We start from the raw sequence: 16,861 nt of genomic DNA, 5'->3' as shown, positions 1-16,861 counted from the left end.
GACTTGGAATTGAGATATCGCCATGGACGGACCTTGGTGGCCCCGACACCTCGTCGTCGCATATGAATCTCAATGCTAGACGCAGGGAATCACAACGCCGTTCTGGGATACTCAATACAGACCTCCATCATCGCAGCCATCCACACCACCCCTCAAAGCCCCGACCCAAACAAAAGCTAACATTCTCCCGCACAGTCGGACGGAGAAGAGACCCAGTCCAACCCCCCGTTGCCGCCGCCGATGAGGTCGAGGTTTCCGCCGACGCTGGCTCTGGCCAGATGTCCGTCCTCGACGCTCTGAAGGGTGTCCTGCGCATCTCCCTGATCCACGACGGTCTTGCCCGTGGTCTGCGTGAGGCTGCCAAGGCCCTCGACCGCCGTGAGGCCCACATGTGTGTCCTCAACGAGGGTTGCGAGGAGGAGGCCTACAAGAAGCTGGTCGTCGCCCTGTGCTCTGAGCACAAGATCCCCCTGATCAAGGTTCCCGATGGCAAGATGCTCGGCGAGTGGGTCGGTCTCTGTAAGTTTTTCCCCCCGGTCTTCGAAAAATTATCCTTTTCGTCAGACGTTTGGCTTGACTGGGGGCATTGTGCTAATGCGTTTGTCTTATAGGCACCCTTGACCGTGAGGGTAACGCCCGCAAGGTCGTCAACTGCTCTTGCGTCGTTGTCAAGGACTGGGGTGAGGATAGCCAGGAGCGCTCCGTCCTCCTCAACTACTTCCAGACCGAGCAGTAAATGTGCCTTTAATCCAGTCTCATGGATTAGGTCGTGCTGTCGGTTCTAGGAGGTGGCGACGTTTCCAGGTGTTCGCTTGATGAGTGGATTTTCGCTGATGGGCGATTGCGGAGGATTTACGGGAACACGTTCAAATCATGGTCTGGCCGCTACGGCTAGTCGGACTTGCTGTTTGGGGTACTCTGGGATTCTCGGTGTCTGTTGGCGGTCTCTCTGTGCTAGACCCGTTTGCTCGGGTGTGGTACTGTAGCATCTGGGCGTCTAAAATCTACTGGACAAAAACACGATGATGTGATGACAACTTTCTTCAGTCGTAGTTTCTCGGTGTAGGGTTGTAGGTTGTAAAATCGAGCATGTGGATGGGTAGCAACGGCAAGGATGTCTTGTAGTTGTGGTTCCCTTCTACATCTGTAGAAGCCATGTCTGTTCTAACAGGCCTTGCACCGGTCATTACACTTGCGCACCTTCTATAATTCGTGATTGTCCCTCAATTATAAACGTCCAGTATCTATTAAGTATTTCCACCAAACAAAGAGTGGAGAAGAATTGCCAACCGAGTCCCTCAGACTTGCTCAGAGGGGGCCTTTTTCTTCCGAATGTCTTTCCAACCCATTCCAAAAGAGAAGATCAATCCCCACACTCCCATCGCGGCAACCAAGTAGAACACATGATCCACACTCTTTGCATAAGCCTTCAATACCCCAGGAAGGTCTTGGATGGAGACCACGTCCCGTATACCAGTGGCACCTGCAGCAATAACAGCTTGAGCACTGACGCCGGGTGCATACTTCGGTATTAGAGATTTAAGACCAGTGGAAAAGATCACGTCCGCAAATGTGAGGAAGACTGCGCCGGAAAGGGTCTGGATGAACATCAGGATCGACATGGCGATTGAGATTTGACTGGGCGGGAGTGTGTTTTGGACGGCGATGATAGGCTGTATATTGAATCAAAGTTAGCAGAGGGCACCAGTTGTGCAGGCAGGGGGGTTCCTTACAGTCTGGAAACCAGCTCCACGACCGGCTCCTGCAAGGATTTGATATCCAACCCATTTCCCAGTGGTGGTGTTGGGGGTCAGTGTCGAGAGGAGACCACCGCCAATGGATGTCAGAATTCCACAAACCACGGCCCATGGAAGGTAATATCCCATTTTCCCAACTGAATGGCATTAGCGCATGTACATAAGAGATAACGAGGGCGAGTACTTACTTAAAGCCCCAGAAGTGACTGCCACTGCCAATTGAGACAAGATGCTCGGCAATATGTACACACCACTCAACATGGGAGACTTGCCCTGAATGGCCTGGAAGTACACGGGAAGGTAGTAAGTAGTACACAGCGTGATAGCGAAAATGGACATCATCACCAGACAGCTTGACCAGACGTTCCTCTTTGCTACCATTGAAAGAGGGATCATCGCTTTATCGCCTTGACGGTATTCCCAACCCAAGAAGAGGATGAATGTGCCACCGGCTCCGCAGAAAAGACCGATGACGGTTGCGCTATTCCATGGGTATTGATTTTGACCATACTCAAGGGCGAGGAGGAGCTGGATTGCTGCTGGTGCAAATAGCACGAAGCCAGTGAGGTCGAGTTTGTGGGTTATAGTGTTGAACACTTCTTTGAAGGGAGGTTTGGCTGCTTGATCGGGGATATCGATGAAGACGAGGAGAAGGGCAACCAAGGCGCCGATGGGAAGATTGATGTAGAAACCTGGTGGATGGATAAGTTTTCGCTTTCTGGGATTTCTCCAAAAGAAGGGTCTGACATACACCATCTCCAGGTTGTATATTGTGTAAAGGCTCCTCCCAGAAGAGGACCGAGAACGATTCCGAGTTGACAGACTGGAAGGAGATGTTAGCTGCAATGCAACACAATGAGGACTGAGATTGCCTTACACCCCATCATCATCCCGATAAGAGCTGTGATATTGTTAGCTAAAGATCAGATTCACGGGATCGACATACATACGTGGCGACTTATGAAGAGGAACTGAGGACGAAATGATAGTCAAGGAACCATTCATCAGTCCTGCAGACCCAAGCCCGGCCACTGCGCGAGCAACGATCAACATTTTCGAAGAGGTCGCCAGACCGCAGAGGAGTGAGCCTAGTTCGAAAACGAAGAAGAAAGACATGAATGCCCACTGCATCTTAATTAGGATAGACTGCTAACAAACGCACCCTAGTGACTTACTTTTGTTCGAAAGTTTGTATAGATCCTCCCCGCTAGAGGTTGCAAGCAGGCACTGGATGCTGTGTTAACACGGAACTATGGCAGACTAGTACTATCCAAGAAAGCTTAGAAAGCTTACCTCGCAATCTGATATGAGCTACCATACCAACCTAAATCTTCCAAAGAATGAAAATGAGTGGTGATCACGGGAATGGCCTAGAAGCATTAGCATTTCAGGAAGGCGAGGCGACTCGTAGGGCAACTCACCGTGACAATGATAGAAGTATCGAGAAGTACTAAAAAGCAAACCAGGGTGACACCCACAACCACCATCCCCAGTTTGAAGCCTGTAATATACTCCCGCTCTTCATTTTTGATAGTTTCTTGAGCTATTTTGGTAGCCTCCTCCGAGCCCTCCCCCGTCGAGCTAGTATCCGACCTAAGCTCCTTCGAAATTTCCTGGACATTGGATGACTCTTCCTCCGTCTGAGAGTCAGAACCATCAAGCTTAGGGAACTTTTCGGCCATAATGGAGTTGCGCAATAAGTCAACAACCAGATCTCAGGCTTAGAAAATTAGAAAAAGCACAACGAACTCTAGCATTGGAAGTCTAAAACACTATCTTATAGGGAATAAGACCGGTGACTCGATTCTTAACTCCATAACTCCATCGAAATATACGAACTTGAGCTGTAAAATGTCTTCGGCCTTACAGGGATTTAATATCGTTTCTGGTAATTCGGAGCTGGTGCCTACTGTTTATGGCCATAGTTGACAGGATTCGGAGCTGTCGCGCGGGGAGTTGGTAAAATCCGAATCCCGAATCCCGACGAGGCTCGCGTTTCAGGCTGGCAGAGTGGAATGCCTCTGATGTATGAAGTAGATAATGCAAAGGCTTTTGGGGAGCCATAGGTGGCTCAGATAGCCTGACAACTACGAACTATTTTATAGCAAAATCATCGATTTGTTATTCGAATGAGCTGTAGATTTGATGCCTCAACCTGGCCCAAATAATCTATCCGTCGGACTCGGATGAATAGATAGATGGACCCGTATTCACCGAGGGTTTCTATTGGTCAACTTGAAGGCAATGAAGATATCCTGTATTTTCTTCAAACTCAACGGTTTTCTCTTTAAACGGATGGAAGGGGACATTGGATCTTCTGTTTGACTGAACATTCATGTACTCAGAATGAAAATTTCCACGCTGGTGATATCCTCATTTGATCATTTTTGGGCTGGACGCTCCTACCAGGAGGTAACTATAGTGAGGTAAAACTGCAGTTGCTTAGTCACAGCCTTCGTGTGAGATCTCAAAGTCAATCGGATTTCGACGTTTCAATCCCGACCGACTGTTCAAGACAAGCCTCGTTGCTCGTTGAGTGTTGGGGAATCTCCCTGGATTTTTTTTTTTGTTTCTATCGGCAGCGGATATATGTTCTAGTGAATCCCTTGTGGCGCTCGATCCCCGAAATTCACCCCCCTCGTGAAGTCCTGCGTGGCACATTCTCTGTCCTACCCGAACTCCAACGGTCGGATATCGGAATGGCGTCCACCCAACTCCAAAGTGGGACCCCTGCACCCTACGGCCGGGCTTGTATCAACTGTTCTCGTGCCAAAAGCAAATGTATTCTTCTTGCCGCTGGAAATGGTTGCGAAAGGTGAGTAGTGCAGCGATGGTTGAGAAGAATACTTGGTCAACTGATATTGTGTTAGATGCCAACGGCTCAGTAAAGAATGTCGGCCATCACCAACAGTGCGAAAGCGAAATGGACGCTCCTCTGCTTCGAGAACGGCTCAACTAGAAGCCAAGCTTGATAACATTGTATCATTGCTCCAGACTAGCGGCGCGCCAACCGGCATCCCCACCGATTGGGAGGCCACATCGCCAGCCACGGGGCAACATACTTCACAAAGTCAAGCCACTGCTTCATCATGCAGCTATCATTCGGAGGGTATTCCTACCCCGCCAGCAACGGCGTCACCGCCCCAAAGTAGCAACACAATAGAGGATCTCTGTGCTGCTCTTCCGATTTCTCCGGAGACGGCCGAACAGACTCTTACTTTCTTCCGCACGGAGAATATGAAATATCTCCCATTCGTGCACATTCCCTCTCATATGACCTCACAGCAACTACGCCAAGAAAAGCCATTCTTCTGGCTATGCATTATGGCCGTTTTGACACCGGGGAGTATTCAAAGGGATTCTGTCTTCTTAAAAATCACCGAATTCATTCACCAAAAGGTACTTGTGGATGTGGCTCCAAGCATGGACATGCTGCTTGGGATCATGACTTTTATATCATGGTAAGTCCAAACCCCTGCTTACAGTTTCATTCACCATTGCTAAACATTTGATGTTCAATCACCTGTAGGACGGTGTATTCTCGAAGGCCATTCCTCAACTTCTATGCCCATATAGTAATGGGCCTTGTTTGTGATCTCGGCATCAACAAACCAGTTCCCACAGAATATTCAACCATGCAAGCCTTCAAATGTGCCGTAGGTGCTAAGCCGAATATCCCTACCTCCAGAACACTGGAAGAGCGAAGAGCCGTGTTGGGTTGCTTCTTGATCACATCAAGGTATTTGAGACCTCGTGTCTATTCTGTCATTGCATGAGATACCCCGCTAACACGTTGTCCCCAGTGTTGCATTGACAATGTCAAGAATTGATGCTCTCAGATGGACTCCACACATGGAAGAGTCTTTGTCAATTCTGATGAATGCCAAGGAATGTCCCGATGATGAGCGTCTGGTCACACTAGTCAAGATCCATCTAGTCATGGATAAGGTGTACCATCTGCAACGTGATGGAGACAGTCACCTCCCATCCACCTTTTATACCAAAGCATTTCAATCTCAGCTTGAATCCGTCAAGAGCTCAATTCCAAGTCACCTACAAGAGGACAGTATGTCTTGCTCTGTTTCCTCTGAACTTGACTCTTGCTGATACCACGAAACAGGATCTATCCTCTTATATCTTGCCAACGCTGAACTCACCATCCATGAGGTCGCCCTACGAGAACCCTCTACACCCAACTCGCCAGAATTGCACAGACTAGAAAGTCTCTACACATCTCTCCACGCAGCAAAATCCTGGTTGGATCTCTGGCTATCTGTGCCAACCGAAAAGTACATGGCCGTCTCCTTCACTATCTTCTTCCAATTTTCCCGCGCCCTCGTGAGCCTGTACAGACTTTCAATCCTCGATGACCCTGCTTGGGATAAGACACTTGTGCGAAACACGGCCAATGTTCTCGATTATCTCGACAGAATGGGCTATATGATGAAGAAATGCGCGGACCACCTCGCAGTACCTCACCAGCCAGAATGGAACATCTTCGAAAAGGGAAAGACGATGGTCCAGTGCATTAAAGAAGGATGGGAGCCAAAGCTCATGGAGATATGGTATCCAAGCTTACCTTCTAACGGGGTGGAGACTACGCTTGATCCACCTAATCCTGCAATCCTTGCTGACATATTGCCGATGAATGGGTTTGATGACGCGTGGATGATGGAGGTATTTGGTTCGATGTGATGTTGTTGGGGTGCTTTTCAACTGACTGTTTTCGATCGTGATGAGTTCGACGAAACTTGTTCACTGTACCATAATAACAATCTCCGAATAATTTAATAATTTAATGGCGCAATAATGACCTCTTCTTTTTCCCAATAACTAGTATTCACTTACAATACCAGTGGTGACTGTGGGAAGAGCTTGTCTGCGAGAAGGCTACCCGCATTGCCCAAAGGAGGATCGCGAGGCGATTGCCCACTCGCAACAGCAATGATGGAACCTCAGGTTGTGGTTTCGTTCTGTTTAAATACTGACTGACTGTAACAATTCTAGAGACCTCTTTTCGCCTCGAATTCTCCATTATGAGATACGAATCATTAGCAGCTTCCTGGAGAACTTTGCTTGATTAGAAACCTCCCCCATAAGAAGAAAATTAGAGTAATGAGCTTCCTTCCAGCTAACTTGATGTTGAGTCTATAAACTGCCCGAAGTCCAGTACCAACCAAGCCTTCCGGTATCTGATTGCGATGTATCATTCAAACGCACTTCAAATGAATGAATCCAACCGAATACAAACTATGCTCAGCCTTTATTCCTGGTAAATATTCATCTACTGTCTGAAGTCTGTGAAAATTGAATGAGATCTTGATGGTATTGTGGGTTGCGATATTTCTGCAGCTACTTCAGCATGTAGATTGAGACATGCCAGATAAAATGTTAATTGAAGAACAAATCTTAGAGATCCAAGTTTCATATGCTCCCATCAAGATTCAATCTTCCTCCCAGCTTGTTGTTCGAGTATCCGAATCTTTCAAAGCAGAAGCCATTCAAAAGGTTGTCAATGGATATTGTTGTGGCTGGCGATGATCGTGCTTGGATTAATCCATCTTTGAATTTGTCCTGACACGCAAACCGCCATGCCGGCTACGTGACGCCTGTTCAAAGACTGACCCAAACCAATGTGTTGACGTAGATGAATCGAAAACCGAGTTGGCGACGACAAAGAAGAGTGATCGATGGATGATGCGTGAAGCTGTTGCATCAGCTGGTTTTCTCTTTGAATTTGTCCTGACACGCAGTCTGGTAGTCCAGCTACGTGACGCCTGTTCAAAGAGAAGTACCAACCAAGCTGCCCGAGAGAATTAGATTGAAGAATCGAAGTTGCAAAGATGATATCAGGACGGTGAACGAAGGTGGATGCGTCAAGCTGCTGTGTCAGCTGAGTTCCTCTTTGAATTTGTCCTGACACGCAAACTGGACGACCAGCTACGTGACGCCTGTTCAGAAGAATCTCAAGTCGAGTCCAAATGGGAGGATAGGATGTGGATCGGAGTAGTCTTGGTGGGATCGTGGACGTGGTACGTGGTGCGGAGACGAGGGTTGCTCTGGCGGTTCACTTGGCGACGGGTATGATTCAAGCCCCCTCTGGATTTGTCCTGACACACAAAACTAAAAATTCTAGCTACGTGACGCCTGCCCAGAAAAAACTTGAATCAGCCCATGTGTGGGACGGTGGAACGTTGAAAGGAGAATTCGGTGGATTGATGTTCGGTGGAAGTATTGGATGGCTTGAATGGAGTCCCTCCTGAATTTGTCCTGACACGCAAACTGAGGGACCAGCTACGTGACGCCTGTTCAGAAGGTTCTCTCTCAATTCAATCCATGAGAAAGACGTGATGTGGATCGGAGAGGTCTCGGTGGAATGCGGTTCGGGAAATCTGTCTTGAGGTCAGTGCATTTGGAGACTGGCTTGACGTAAGTTCCTTCTGGATTTGTCCTGACACGCAAACCGGAATTTCCAGCTACGTGATGCCTGTTCAAGAAGGAATCGACTCAAGCACCAAGACGAATGCGAAAAGGGAATGTTCGTGGCTGCGAGAAGGCTGGCAGATCGAGGGGTAGGTGGTGAAGAATGGAAGAAGCTGGCGAAAGCTTCGAGGTTTTTTCTTTTCGATTTTTGTTTTTGGTGTCTGCTTTTTGTTTTCTTTACCTTATTTGTGTCAGCATACTTTGGATGAGGAGAGACTTTGCAGCTAACCGAGTCTGAGAGATTGAAGAGACAAAAGGACAAGCATTCAATGGGTATCAAGTTGTGGGTGAATGATGATGGATCTGGAGAAGGACTTCAGTAACAGGGCAGTGATTGAATGAGTAAAACTTACGTCTTTCAAAACGTGAAAACCATGAAAGTCAAGCAAGAAGAATGATATGTTGACTGTGCCAAGAGAAAATAAAGCGAAGACAAAATAAAAGACGCAGATGATGGAGATAAGTCAACGAATAGATAGTTAACCTGTAAAAGCAACGGTTGAACGATCATTCAGCATATTCATGATGAGTTGAAGGGCATACCTTGTGACTGGAGATTAGAGCTTGATGGAGGTTGATGGAGGTTGATGGAGGTTGATGGAGGTTGATGGAGGTTGATGGAGGTTGATGGAGGTTGATGGAGGTTGATGGAGGTTGATGGAGGTTGATGGAGGTTGATGGAGGTCGATGGAGGTCGATGTGGCTGATGGAGGTTGAAGAGCCAAGGGCCAAGAGATGAAGGGCCAGGTGGACACGTTGTGTTGTGGACGTGTCAAGTCGTGGACGTGTCGTTGACAGGAGGAGATTCAGAGGACTAGACATAGCCAGGCATGAACTCAATCAGTGGCAGAGAAAGAATCAACACGACGTCGAGAGAGGAACGACTTCAAGGAATCTTGAGGTGATGAGAAGATATCATGAGGAGAGAAGAAGGGCCACGAGAAATATTGAGGCTGAGGGGACCCAGTCGATGAGACGAGAGAGGAAGAAGACATCTCAAAGGACAAGAGGTATTGCTCGAAGAAAGACATGATGTCTGAAGAAGGTTAAAAGGCCAGGTGGGTCAGGGATCAGAAGTGGGAGAGCGACCTGGTGGGCCACAAGAAGGTTGGAACTTGGAAGGCCAGTGGAGAAAGTGGATGAGGAGTGGGGAGTTGAAGAAGGAAGAAATTTTTGGAGGGAGCTGAGAGGGAGGAAATATTTATACCAGACGGGGGCGTGCCTTCCTGTTTGGGAGAGCTGGTGGGCGACCAGACACCATCGTGCCTTCCTAAAATGGAAAAGTTCTGTGCCTCGCCCTCGCGAAACCGCCAAACATGGTAAAGCTGTGCCCGGATTGGGCCAAATGACCTCAGTTCCGCGTCCCAAAACACTTACGTGGATCGAGCTGTATGCCAGTTGTGTACTGTAGAAACGAGATATAGTGCATTCTCTAGCTGGAACTGGCTGATTGTATCCGCTTGACAGCATCCTTTTGCAGTTCTCGAACAATATCTCCTGCATCCGCAACGTCGTGGATCAGTCCGATGGAAGCCCCTGCATACGTTGCGACACGTCCCTCGGGCCCCCAGGCGCTGTCACCGTTCTTCACAGCTTTGTCATGAAGCACCTTAAGATCATCAAATGCACAGCCTGCTTGGTGCTCGATGAACGACTTGTTGATGATCGTCCTGGGACTGTACTCGGCCGGCCACCCAAACGTTCCTCGAAGATGGTTATACAGCAGAGTTCGTGTCGTGGAAGCAGCTCCGTCAGAGGCTCGAACAATCTCGTTTTGATATCCCCTGCTAATTCGTGCTTCGTTCGCTGCCAGGAACCGTGTCCCCATCACCACGCCCGAAGCACCAAGGCACAGCGCCGCCGAGACACCCCGTCCATCGGCAATACCTCCCGCTGCAAGCAGAGGGATCTGACTACCTTCCATGGCATCTGCAATCTCGGGAAATAAGGCCATGAGGCCCATTCCATCCTTGGCTCGGCCGTGACCACCAGATTCTGCACCCTGTATGACAAGGACGTCCGGCTTCTCGGAGTTTGTGAGGAGCTGTTTTGCCTCCTTCAAGGTACCTATCTGAATCCAAATTTGAGTTTTTGGAGATGCCTGTCTGATTCGGCGAGACCAATCATCAAACTCCTTCAGGCTGTTTTTGGGAGCGTACAGCCAGGCAGCGCAAGGCTTGAACCGGCCGATCGCGGACACAGCGATGTCGATGTCGTCTCCCCAAAGCTGATAGCCAATACCGACGGGCAAGACAGAGTTTGTTGGTGACAATTTGTTGAAGACGGACGAAGAGGCCGGTGTTTGCTGGACTAGCTTCGATGCTTGTTCAAGATCGACTTCGGTGTCCTGAGTCTTGGCTCCAGGGCCAATGAAGCCCAGTCCACCTGCTTGAGATACGGCGAGGGCCAGAGCTGGGCCAGACATGACGCGCATCGGTGCGCTTACAATGAAGGGGCTCGTGGCCCAGGAGTAGCGTGATAACAGCTTGGCCGCCATGATATGTTGGATGAAGTTCTAAGTAGGTTCCCAGAACAAAGATGTGCAGAACAGGCTGGTTTTATCTGTATTTGTCATATGAACCATGCAGAATTCAGGGTACAGCGCGTACCGAGGCATTAAATCAGTTCGTGAGTAATACAGTCCGTGTGGCCTCCCCGCAATAACCTTCATGGTAATTGACAGGGTCCCCGACGATGACGTCTCTACCCGCTAGTGCCGCAAAAACCGTAGCACCCGCAACATCCACCCGTCGTCCCTCCCGAGCCACGGCCATCACATCATCTTCCCCAGAAACCAGATCGAAATGGAGATTCCACTGGATACACCGAGTTCTCTGAAGCGGAAAAGGGCCCTGTTAGCCTGCATCCCCTGTAGGGAGCGCAAACGAAAGTGCGATGGGCGGGACCCATGTTGTACATGCACCTCATGGGGTTACGACTGTTATTACCTGGCGCGCCGACCTAGGTCCCGCAAAACAAGGGCTTCTACCCCGGATCCCCAACCCAGGCCCCGGTCTCCACCCCAGGAAACCTCTGGTCCGAACATTGTCGAGGCCGTTGAGGCCGACCGTGGTGGACTGGTGAGACGCCTGGAGGCCAATTCAGGGGCTGCATTTGTCAGGAAGCTTGGCCTCAAAATCGACCCTGCCAAAGCACCCAAGCTCAATCTGTTCAGCTGGAATATTGGCACCAGGCAACCGGCATCTCCAATCACTTCGTCTTCAGCTATACCGATTGTAGAGATCACGTCGCTTGACCACATGAGGGCTATGGCCCAGGTTTATTTTGAGAAAGTCCATCCATGTTATGGATTCATCGACCGGGATGATTTTTTCGATCGACTAGATCTGCGTTGGAAATCTCCGCTTCTTTGGGACTTATACGATAGCACATTAGCTGGTGTTGCGGCTCTTGGGTGTTTGTTCTCGCTGCGAGATGCTACAATCACGGAGCTACATCTTATTCGGACAGCTCGCACGGTGCTAGACATGCAGCATCTTTCTGGTCCTCCTTCGATCGATCTATTGACGGGATGGATCCTGCGGTCTATCTACCTGCGGATGACAGACTCGCCACATTCCACGTGGATTGCGAGTTCGACGTTAATGCACCTTGTGGAAGCATCGGGACTCCACCCAGAATCACATTCGGTCCTGCCACCAAGAGTACAGTGCGATCCGGATATTCAAAGACGGCTCGTTGGTGTTGCGCACCATTTGAACGTGTGGACTTCTTATGATCTCGGTCTTTCCCGAGTGTCTTTCCAGAAAAACGATCTCCCGGCGCTTCCATCTCCAAAGCCCGGTGACTGTACAGTTGAGGTTCTCCGACTCCTCCCAGTGTCCGTCAGCCTTGACCCAGGCAAATCGAGAGATGAGGCAGATCTCACATCCACACTTTCCAGCCTTCTTGACGGAACTCACACCCAACCACCATCTGTCATGGCACAGTGTAACCTCGTTCTCTGTATCCTCCGGCGCATCCATACCCAAAATCTTGATATCCCTTCCGAGCTCGCGGCGAAGGTGTTGCGACTCTTGAAGAAAGGACTAGGCTGCGCGCGAAGTATGGTCATGGACTGCTCTCCTTGGCATCAAGTTGCCAACGTGCCTTTTCACATCATCTGCGTGCTTCTTGTCATGGACACACGTTCGTCTCTTGCCATGCTCCCAGAGGCAATGCAGACCGTGGGGCTAGTTGCTTCCACTTATGATACTGAAACGATGAGGGAGGCTTACAGCACAGCCTGCTTGCTTGTAATGCTGCATCAACAACGAAGGAAGGACGATCTAGCGGTTTTTGGCGAGGCCCTCAACGTGCATCAGCAAGAAAGACCGCTCGAATCGCCGCCGCAACTCGATCCTAGCTCCGAGGAATATTCATGGCTGGGAGCTCTTGTAGCTGATTTGCCTGGTCTTCAAAGGATTGATCTTGACCAGTTTCTGAACGCAGATATGATCGATACGTCATTATTTAGTGGACCTTGATGAGATGCTCAATTTCCCATGCTAGCTTTTTGCAAGATAATATCGAATCCTGTCGTAACAAGGAAATTCGCTACATGCATCAATAGCAATTAGATAATCAAACATCTTACCCTGAGAGGTGGCTCTCATAAAGTGATTTGTAAACAGTGAGACACCGAGTGAATCTCGGGGGCCGAGATGCCACACTTGTTTCAAAGGCCATACAGGGGTTATAGCTTATAGTGGTCACACTAAACCTAGGAGGGATTAGAAATCTCAATCCCCCTAATTTCCAACCCTACTAACCTACCGTAGCCTCAGATAGGTCAGAAACAGTATATATTCATACTTCTTCTTTGTATAGTCTCTGTGTAATTAACGTTGCACGGTTTAGTTATCGATCTAACATTACTTACCAGGTCTCCGAGTATTCTTAATTTCTAGCAGGTCTTTCACAGGTCTTTCAAGAACACCAGAATTAATCAGACAATCTAGAGATCTCTAATGAAGCAGAAGGGGAATGAACAGAGAAAGCTTCTCATAGGATATAAAAGGAATCTACTAAAAGAAAATCTCCATTAATTATCAACCTCTCTTTTTACGCTTGACGGAGATTCCCCTGTCTACCTGATGATTGAGGCTCTAGAGCCGACGGGGTCTTTCATTTCGGAGCTTTCCTGATTGTTCTGGCCTTTCACATATACAAGAGTCTTTTATTTCTCTTCCGTCTTCTTCTTCTTCTTCTCTCCCTTGCTCTCGTCTTCTGCACTCTCTGATCCCGGTCATCTCCCTTCACTTACATCTACAAAACTGACTTCAGGGTATTGATCCTTCATCATGAGTTTCGACAACGAGTTTCCGACTGAACGGTGACCAGGGCGTTGGAGTTCGTGTCCCCTTGACCAGACCTGGCTTACTTGAAGAATTGTGCTGACTCCTGAATAGTCCGTCCGACTTGTAAATACGTACTTCAAACCTACCCTTTCGATCGAGATTAAGGTTTCAAAATCCTAAAGAATTGCTGTCCCCATATTCCTGGATTGGACATGAAGTTCACGGACGAGCCATATCACCCTGGAACTCCCGAAGAATCCGAGGAGGACTCCAAAGAGGAATCCAAGGAGCCCGATGATACAGATGCAATTCATAAGAGAGCCAGACAGGAGTCGGAGTTTGGGTAATACGCCCAGGCTGTTCTGGAGGAAATCCGCAACCTCCAAGACGGGCGAGTTTCCTCCTTCACGGCCGACGATATCTTCCCCCGTCAGGTCTTCCAGCAGAATCCTCCAACCGTGAACGCTTCCCTGCCCAAGCCACCGCTCGGGCTCATCGCAACGTCCATGCTCACGGGAATAAAACAGAGCAAGACCCAGAATCAGCGCTATGGAGAATTCTTGGCGTCAACTCAAGGGATCGAGGACGGTGTTTGTCGGTCATTTTTTGAATAGTCTTTCAACGGGTCTAAAAAAGAGAATAAGAGAGAAAGAGAAGAGGAGAAAAGAGCATAGACTAGAATCCTTCATCAGGGTTATATACAGGTGCAATTTTCCGTTAGTATCTCGAGTCATGAGTAATTCCTTACCAAGGATAAAGAGTAGGATAACGGAGATAAGAGGCAAGAGATAGAAGGCATATGATAGAGTGGCGGACGCAGTGGCGTAGCAGGAGTAGTAGAGGATTTGCAAGCGTTTATCCAGAGATATCACTTACATTTGGCTCTGCAGAGGGCTCGTCGTAGCCCTCAGCCTCGTTGACCGGGGTATCCTCTTCTTCGGCCTCTGCAGCCGGGGCAGGCGAGGGCGACGGGTTGGGCATACGAGCCCGCGCGGGCAACGGTGGACACTATTCAGCTATATTCTGTGATCAGGGCAATGGACCGCCGAGCACAGAGCATTCGACAAACCGCATTCTCATCCCGACGCCAAAGAGGTAGGCCTCGGGACAATCGGCCACAGGGCAATCGACCACAGGCGACGACATATCTTCTATATTTCGACCGGTTAGTATATGTCGAGAAAAACAGGCGATCGGTGTTGTGAGGAACTTGGATTAGGGAGATTCTCAGTACGTTACCTTCTTTGTAACCCCCGAGCCCGGCTTACGGCCGCCTTGACCAGCGGCGCCACTCTTCTTAGCCTGAGTGGCCATTTTGATGAGTATATTTTTGAAAGGTTTAAAGAGAAAAGTGAGTCTCTACGCGAGAGAGAAGGTCTTGGTCGTGGTGTAGGGGTGGGAAGTGAGGGTGGGAAGTGAGGTGAAGGGTGTGGACAATAAGTTGGGAGCACAGGACCAGGAAGCCCTGCGTCCATTTCAGGAAGGCACGACCCAACAGAGGCCTCGCCAGGTAAGAACTAAAGCGAACTTCATTTTTCATCTCCCACTTTCCCCTTATTCTTCATATTCCCTTGATTACTGACTTGACACTTCGTTGGTTTACCTCGGTCCCCTTTGATCCATCGTGAATTTACGAAATCCTATTCTGGTTTTTATTGCTCGAGCGAGTCATGCTTCTCGTGGTCTGTTCAATGAGAAACGAGACCGGTTGACCATCTCTCTCGACGCCGTCATGGAGTATCACGAGGCCACATTCCCTGGCCGCTTCGATGGTAATTCCCTTGAACAATTCGTCCAAGTATCGAATTCTCCATTTCAACCAGGAGGAGATGTTATGACCTACTTTAGAGCCCTCTTTACCTGCGCTGAGCAACAAGATCGGGATATCCGGCTTATTATGAGTGGTTGGAATAGCTTCACTATGAACCAAGGAGCATTTCAAGAGCTGTTCTAGCTCCGACCGGAAAATGTTTCTGTTCTTCCGCGGATTATAACCGTGGATTTTGATCGCTTAGAGGATGCCGTTCCTCTACCCCGTATGTACGACATCGATATCCCCCAGGTTTGCGCTTTCCTAACCTCCCTGTACTGTCCAGCAGGCTCTCATCTCTGAGCTCTTTCGTCGAGATTCACTCCTTAGGCCTTACCCTCATCACCTTGGTGCCGTCTCCTTAAACCTCTGTTTCTGCACCTCGCTAGTGTGCAGCGCTTGGTCACTCCCACTCTCCTGCGCTCGTTGATATCTGTCTTTGAGATCTTCCAGCTCGACACCATGGCCAACTCCGTCCAAAACTCTCAGGCCAGCATCTTTCCCTTCCTGTTGCTGCCAGCGGAACTTCGATTGATGATCTACATGTACGCCCTGTTCACCCCTCACGGTATCTGGATGGATGACCACCGGCGTGACATCGTGGGGATCCTTCGCCAACAGAACCACAGTCCCCCGACCTCCGACATTCTGGCATCCCGAAGTTTCTACGGCATCGTCTCGCCTGCCCTTTTACTGGTCTGCAAACAGATCTACCACGAGGCCAAGCATTTTCTCGGACACAACCAGTGGCGCCTGAACCGCTGGAGCACTGACCCGATTGCCAACATCTCGGAGTCGGTCCGCAACAAGGTCATTTCGGTCTTCCTGGGTACCAGCCACTATGGATATGTCTCGCCCGTTCGCGATCGTATCAACGGCACCTCATGGCTGTCCTTGGTCCAATACCTGCCGAACATCCAGCATCTGACCATCGCAATGATGGAAGACGACAAAGGTCTCTCTGGCAACCACTCGCCCGAGGTCGAAGTGTATCATATGGGCCACCTGGCGCACTACAGGGAGCTCTTCCAGCGATGCTCGATCAAGTCGATCAGCCTCGAGTACATGAAGACATACCCCTCCAATATGTACCCGTGGGTGTACTTGTGGAGCTGGGTCACCACCATGGCCGCGTACGTCCTGCCGCAGACGAGGAATAACCAGAAGATTCTGGAGCAGTGGCAGCTTCTGGACGAGGTGGACGAATGCCTCGTATCTCCTAGTCTTGATTGGCGTGGGCTGGCAAGATACCGGAATTACGCGCCCCTTCTAGGGTCCAGCACCGAGTCGATCTCACGATACCGGCTCCTTTCGCGTCGGCTTCAGGCAGCGTGGGAGGAGTTCGGGTTTCGCGTGTCCGCGAGAGACCCAAGCCCGTTCGAGCGAGGCACAGTGATCGTTTTCGAACGGATATCCACGGGTGGCTGTTCGCCTTGGGTGTCAGCGGTGGGGATCGTTAGTTAGTCAGGGGTGGCTCATGGTGGTGGTGTGGTAGTTGTGTGTTGGTTCGG

General features: G+C 49.5%; 7 protein-coding genes across 7 annotated transcripts; 4 read left to right on the top strand and 3 right to left on the bottom strand.

Annotated features, from left to right (window-relative positions):
* Positions 1 to 62: 62 nt before the first annotated feature.
* Positions 63 to 752, top strand: N7458_008054 (40S ribosomal protein eS12; the record flags this gene model as incomplete). Its single annotated transcript, XM_056911436.1, has 2 exons — positions 63 to 519; positions 612 to 752. The coding sequence occupies 2 exons, from the start codon at positions 63 to 65 to the stop codon at positions 734 to 736; spliced, it is 582 nt and encodes a 193-aa protein (XP_056764262.1). The 3' UTR covers positions 737 to 752.
* Positions 753 to 1,298: 546 nt separating this feature from the next.
* On the bottom strand, positions 1,299 to 3,439 carry N7458_008053 (MDR family MFS transporter; the record flags this gene model as incomplete). The annotated part of the gene is made up of 9 exons (XM_056911435.1): positions 1,299 to 1,673; positions 1,734 to 1,894; positions 1,946 to 2,449; positions 2,505 to 2,597; positions 2,635 to 2,658; positions 2,708 to 2,882; positions 2,933 to 2,984; positions 3,051 to 3,127; positions 3,179 to 3,439. 9 exons carry the CDS (start codon positions 3,437 to 3,439, stop codon positions 1,299 to 1,301), a joined length of 1,722 nt encoding a protein of 573 aa, XP_056764261.1.
* A 1,017-nt stretch (positions 3,440 to 4,456) lies between these two features.
* N7458_008052 (transcription factor domain-containing protein) lies at positions 4,457 to 6,452 on the top strand (the record flags this gene model as incomplete). The annotated part of the gene is made up of 5 exons (XM_056911434.1): positions 4,457 to 4,572; positions 4,628 to 5,218; positions 5,287 to 5,496; positions 5,561 to 5,823; positions 5,878 to 6,452. The coding sequence occupies 5 exons, from the start codon at positions 4,457 to 4,459 to the stop codon at positions 6,450 to 6,452; spliced, it is 1,755 nt and encodes a 584-aa protein (XP_056764260.1).
* Positions 6,453 to 9,672: 3,220 nt separating this feature from the next.
* N7458_008051 (nitronate monooxygenase) lies at positions 9,673 to 10,737 on the bottom strand (the record flags this gene model as incomplete). The annotated part of the gene is made up of 1 exon (XM_056911433.1): positions 9,673 to 10,737. One exon carries the CDS (start codon positions 10,735 to 10,737, stop codon positions 9,673 to 9,675), a length of 1,065 nt encoding a protein of 354 aa, XP_056764259.1.
* Positions 10,738 to 11,044: 307 nt separating this feature from the next.
* N7458_008050 (Protein RDR1) lies at positions 11,045 to 12,727 on the top strand (the record flags this gene model as incomplete). Its single annotated transcript, XM_056911432.1, has 1 exon — positions 11,045 to 12,727. One exon carries the CDS (start codon positions 11,045 to 11,047, stop codon positions 12,725 to 12,727), a length of 1,683 nt encoding a protein of 560 aa, XP_056764258.1.
* A 989-nt stretch (positions 12,728 to 13,716) lies between these two features.
* Positions 13,717 to 14,521, bottom strand: N7458_008049 (uncharacterized protein; the record flags this gene model as incomplete). Its single annotated transcript, XM_056911431.1, has 2 exons — positions 13,717 to 14,031; positions 14,417 to 14,521. The coding sequence occupies 2 exons, from the start codon at positions 14,519 to 14,521 to the stop codon at positions 13,717 to 13,719; spliced, it is 420 nt and encodes a 139-aa protein (XP_056764257.1).
* A 1,291-nt stretch (positions 14,522 to 15,812) lies between these two features.
* On the top strand, positions 15,813 to 16,814 carry N7458_008048 (uncharacterized protein; the record flags this gene model as incomplete). Its single annotated transcript, XM_056911430.1, has 1 exon — positions 15,813 to 16,814. One exon carries the CDS (start codon positions 15,813 to 15,815, stop codon positions 16,812 to 16,814), a length of 1,002 nt encoding a protein of 333 aa, XP_056764256.1.
* Between the last annotated feature and the right edge of the window lie 47 nt (positions 16,815 to 16,861).

Source organism: Penicillium daleae, assembly GCF_028827525.1.
Source record: "Penicillium daleae strain IBT 16125 chromosome Unknown utg000007l_segment0_segment0, whole genome shotgun sequence".
Taxonomy (NCBI): Eukaryota; Fungi; Ascomycota; class Eurotiomycetes; order Eurotiales; family Aspergillaceae; genus Penicillium; species Penicillium daleae.
Note: the sequence above shows the minus strand (reverse complement) of the source record. Positions and strands in the feature narration are given on the sequence as shown.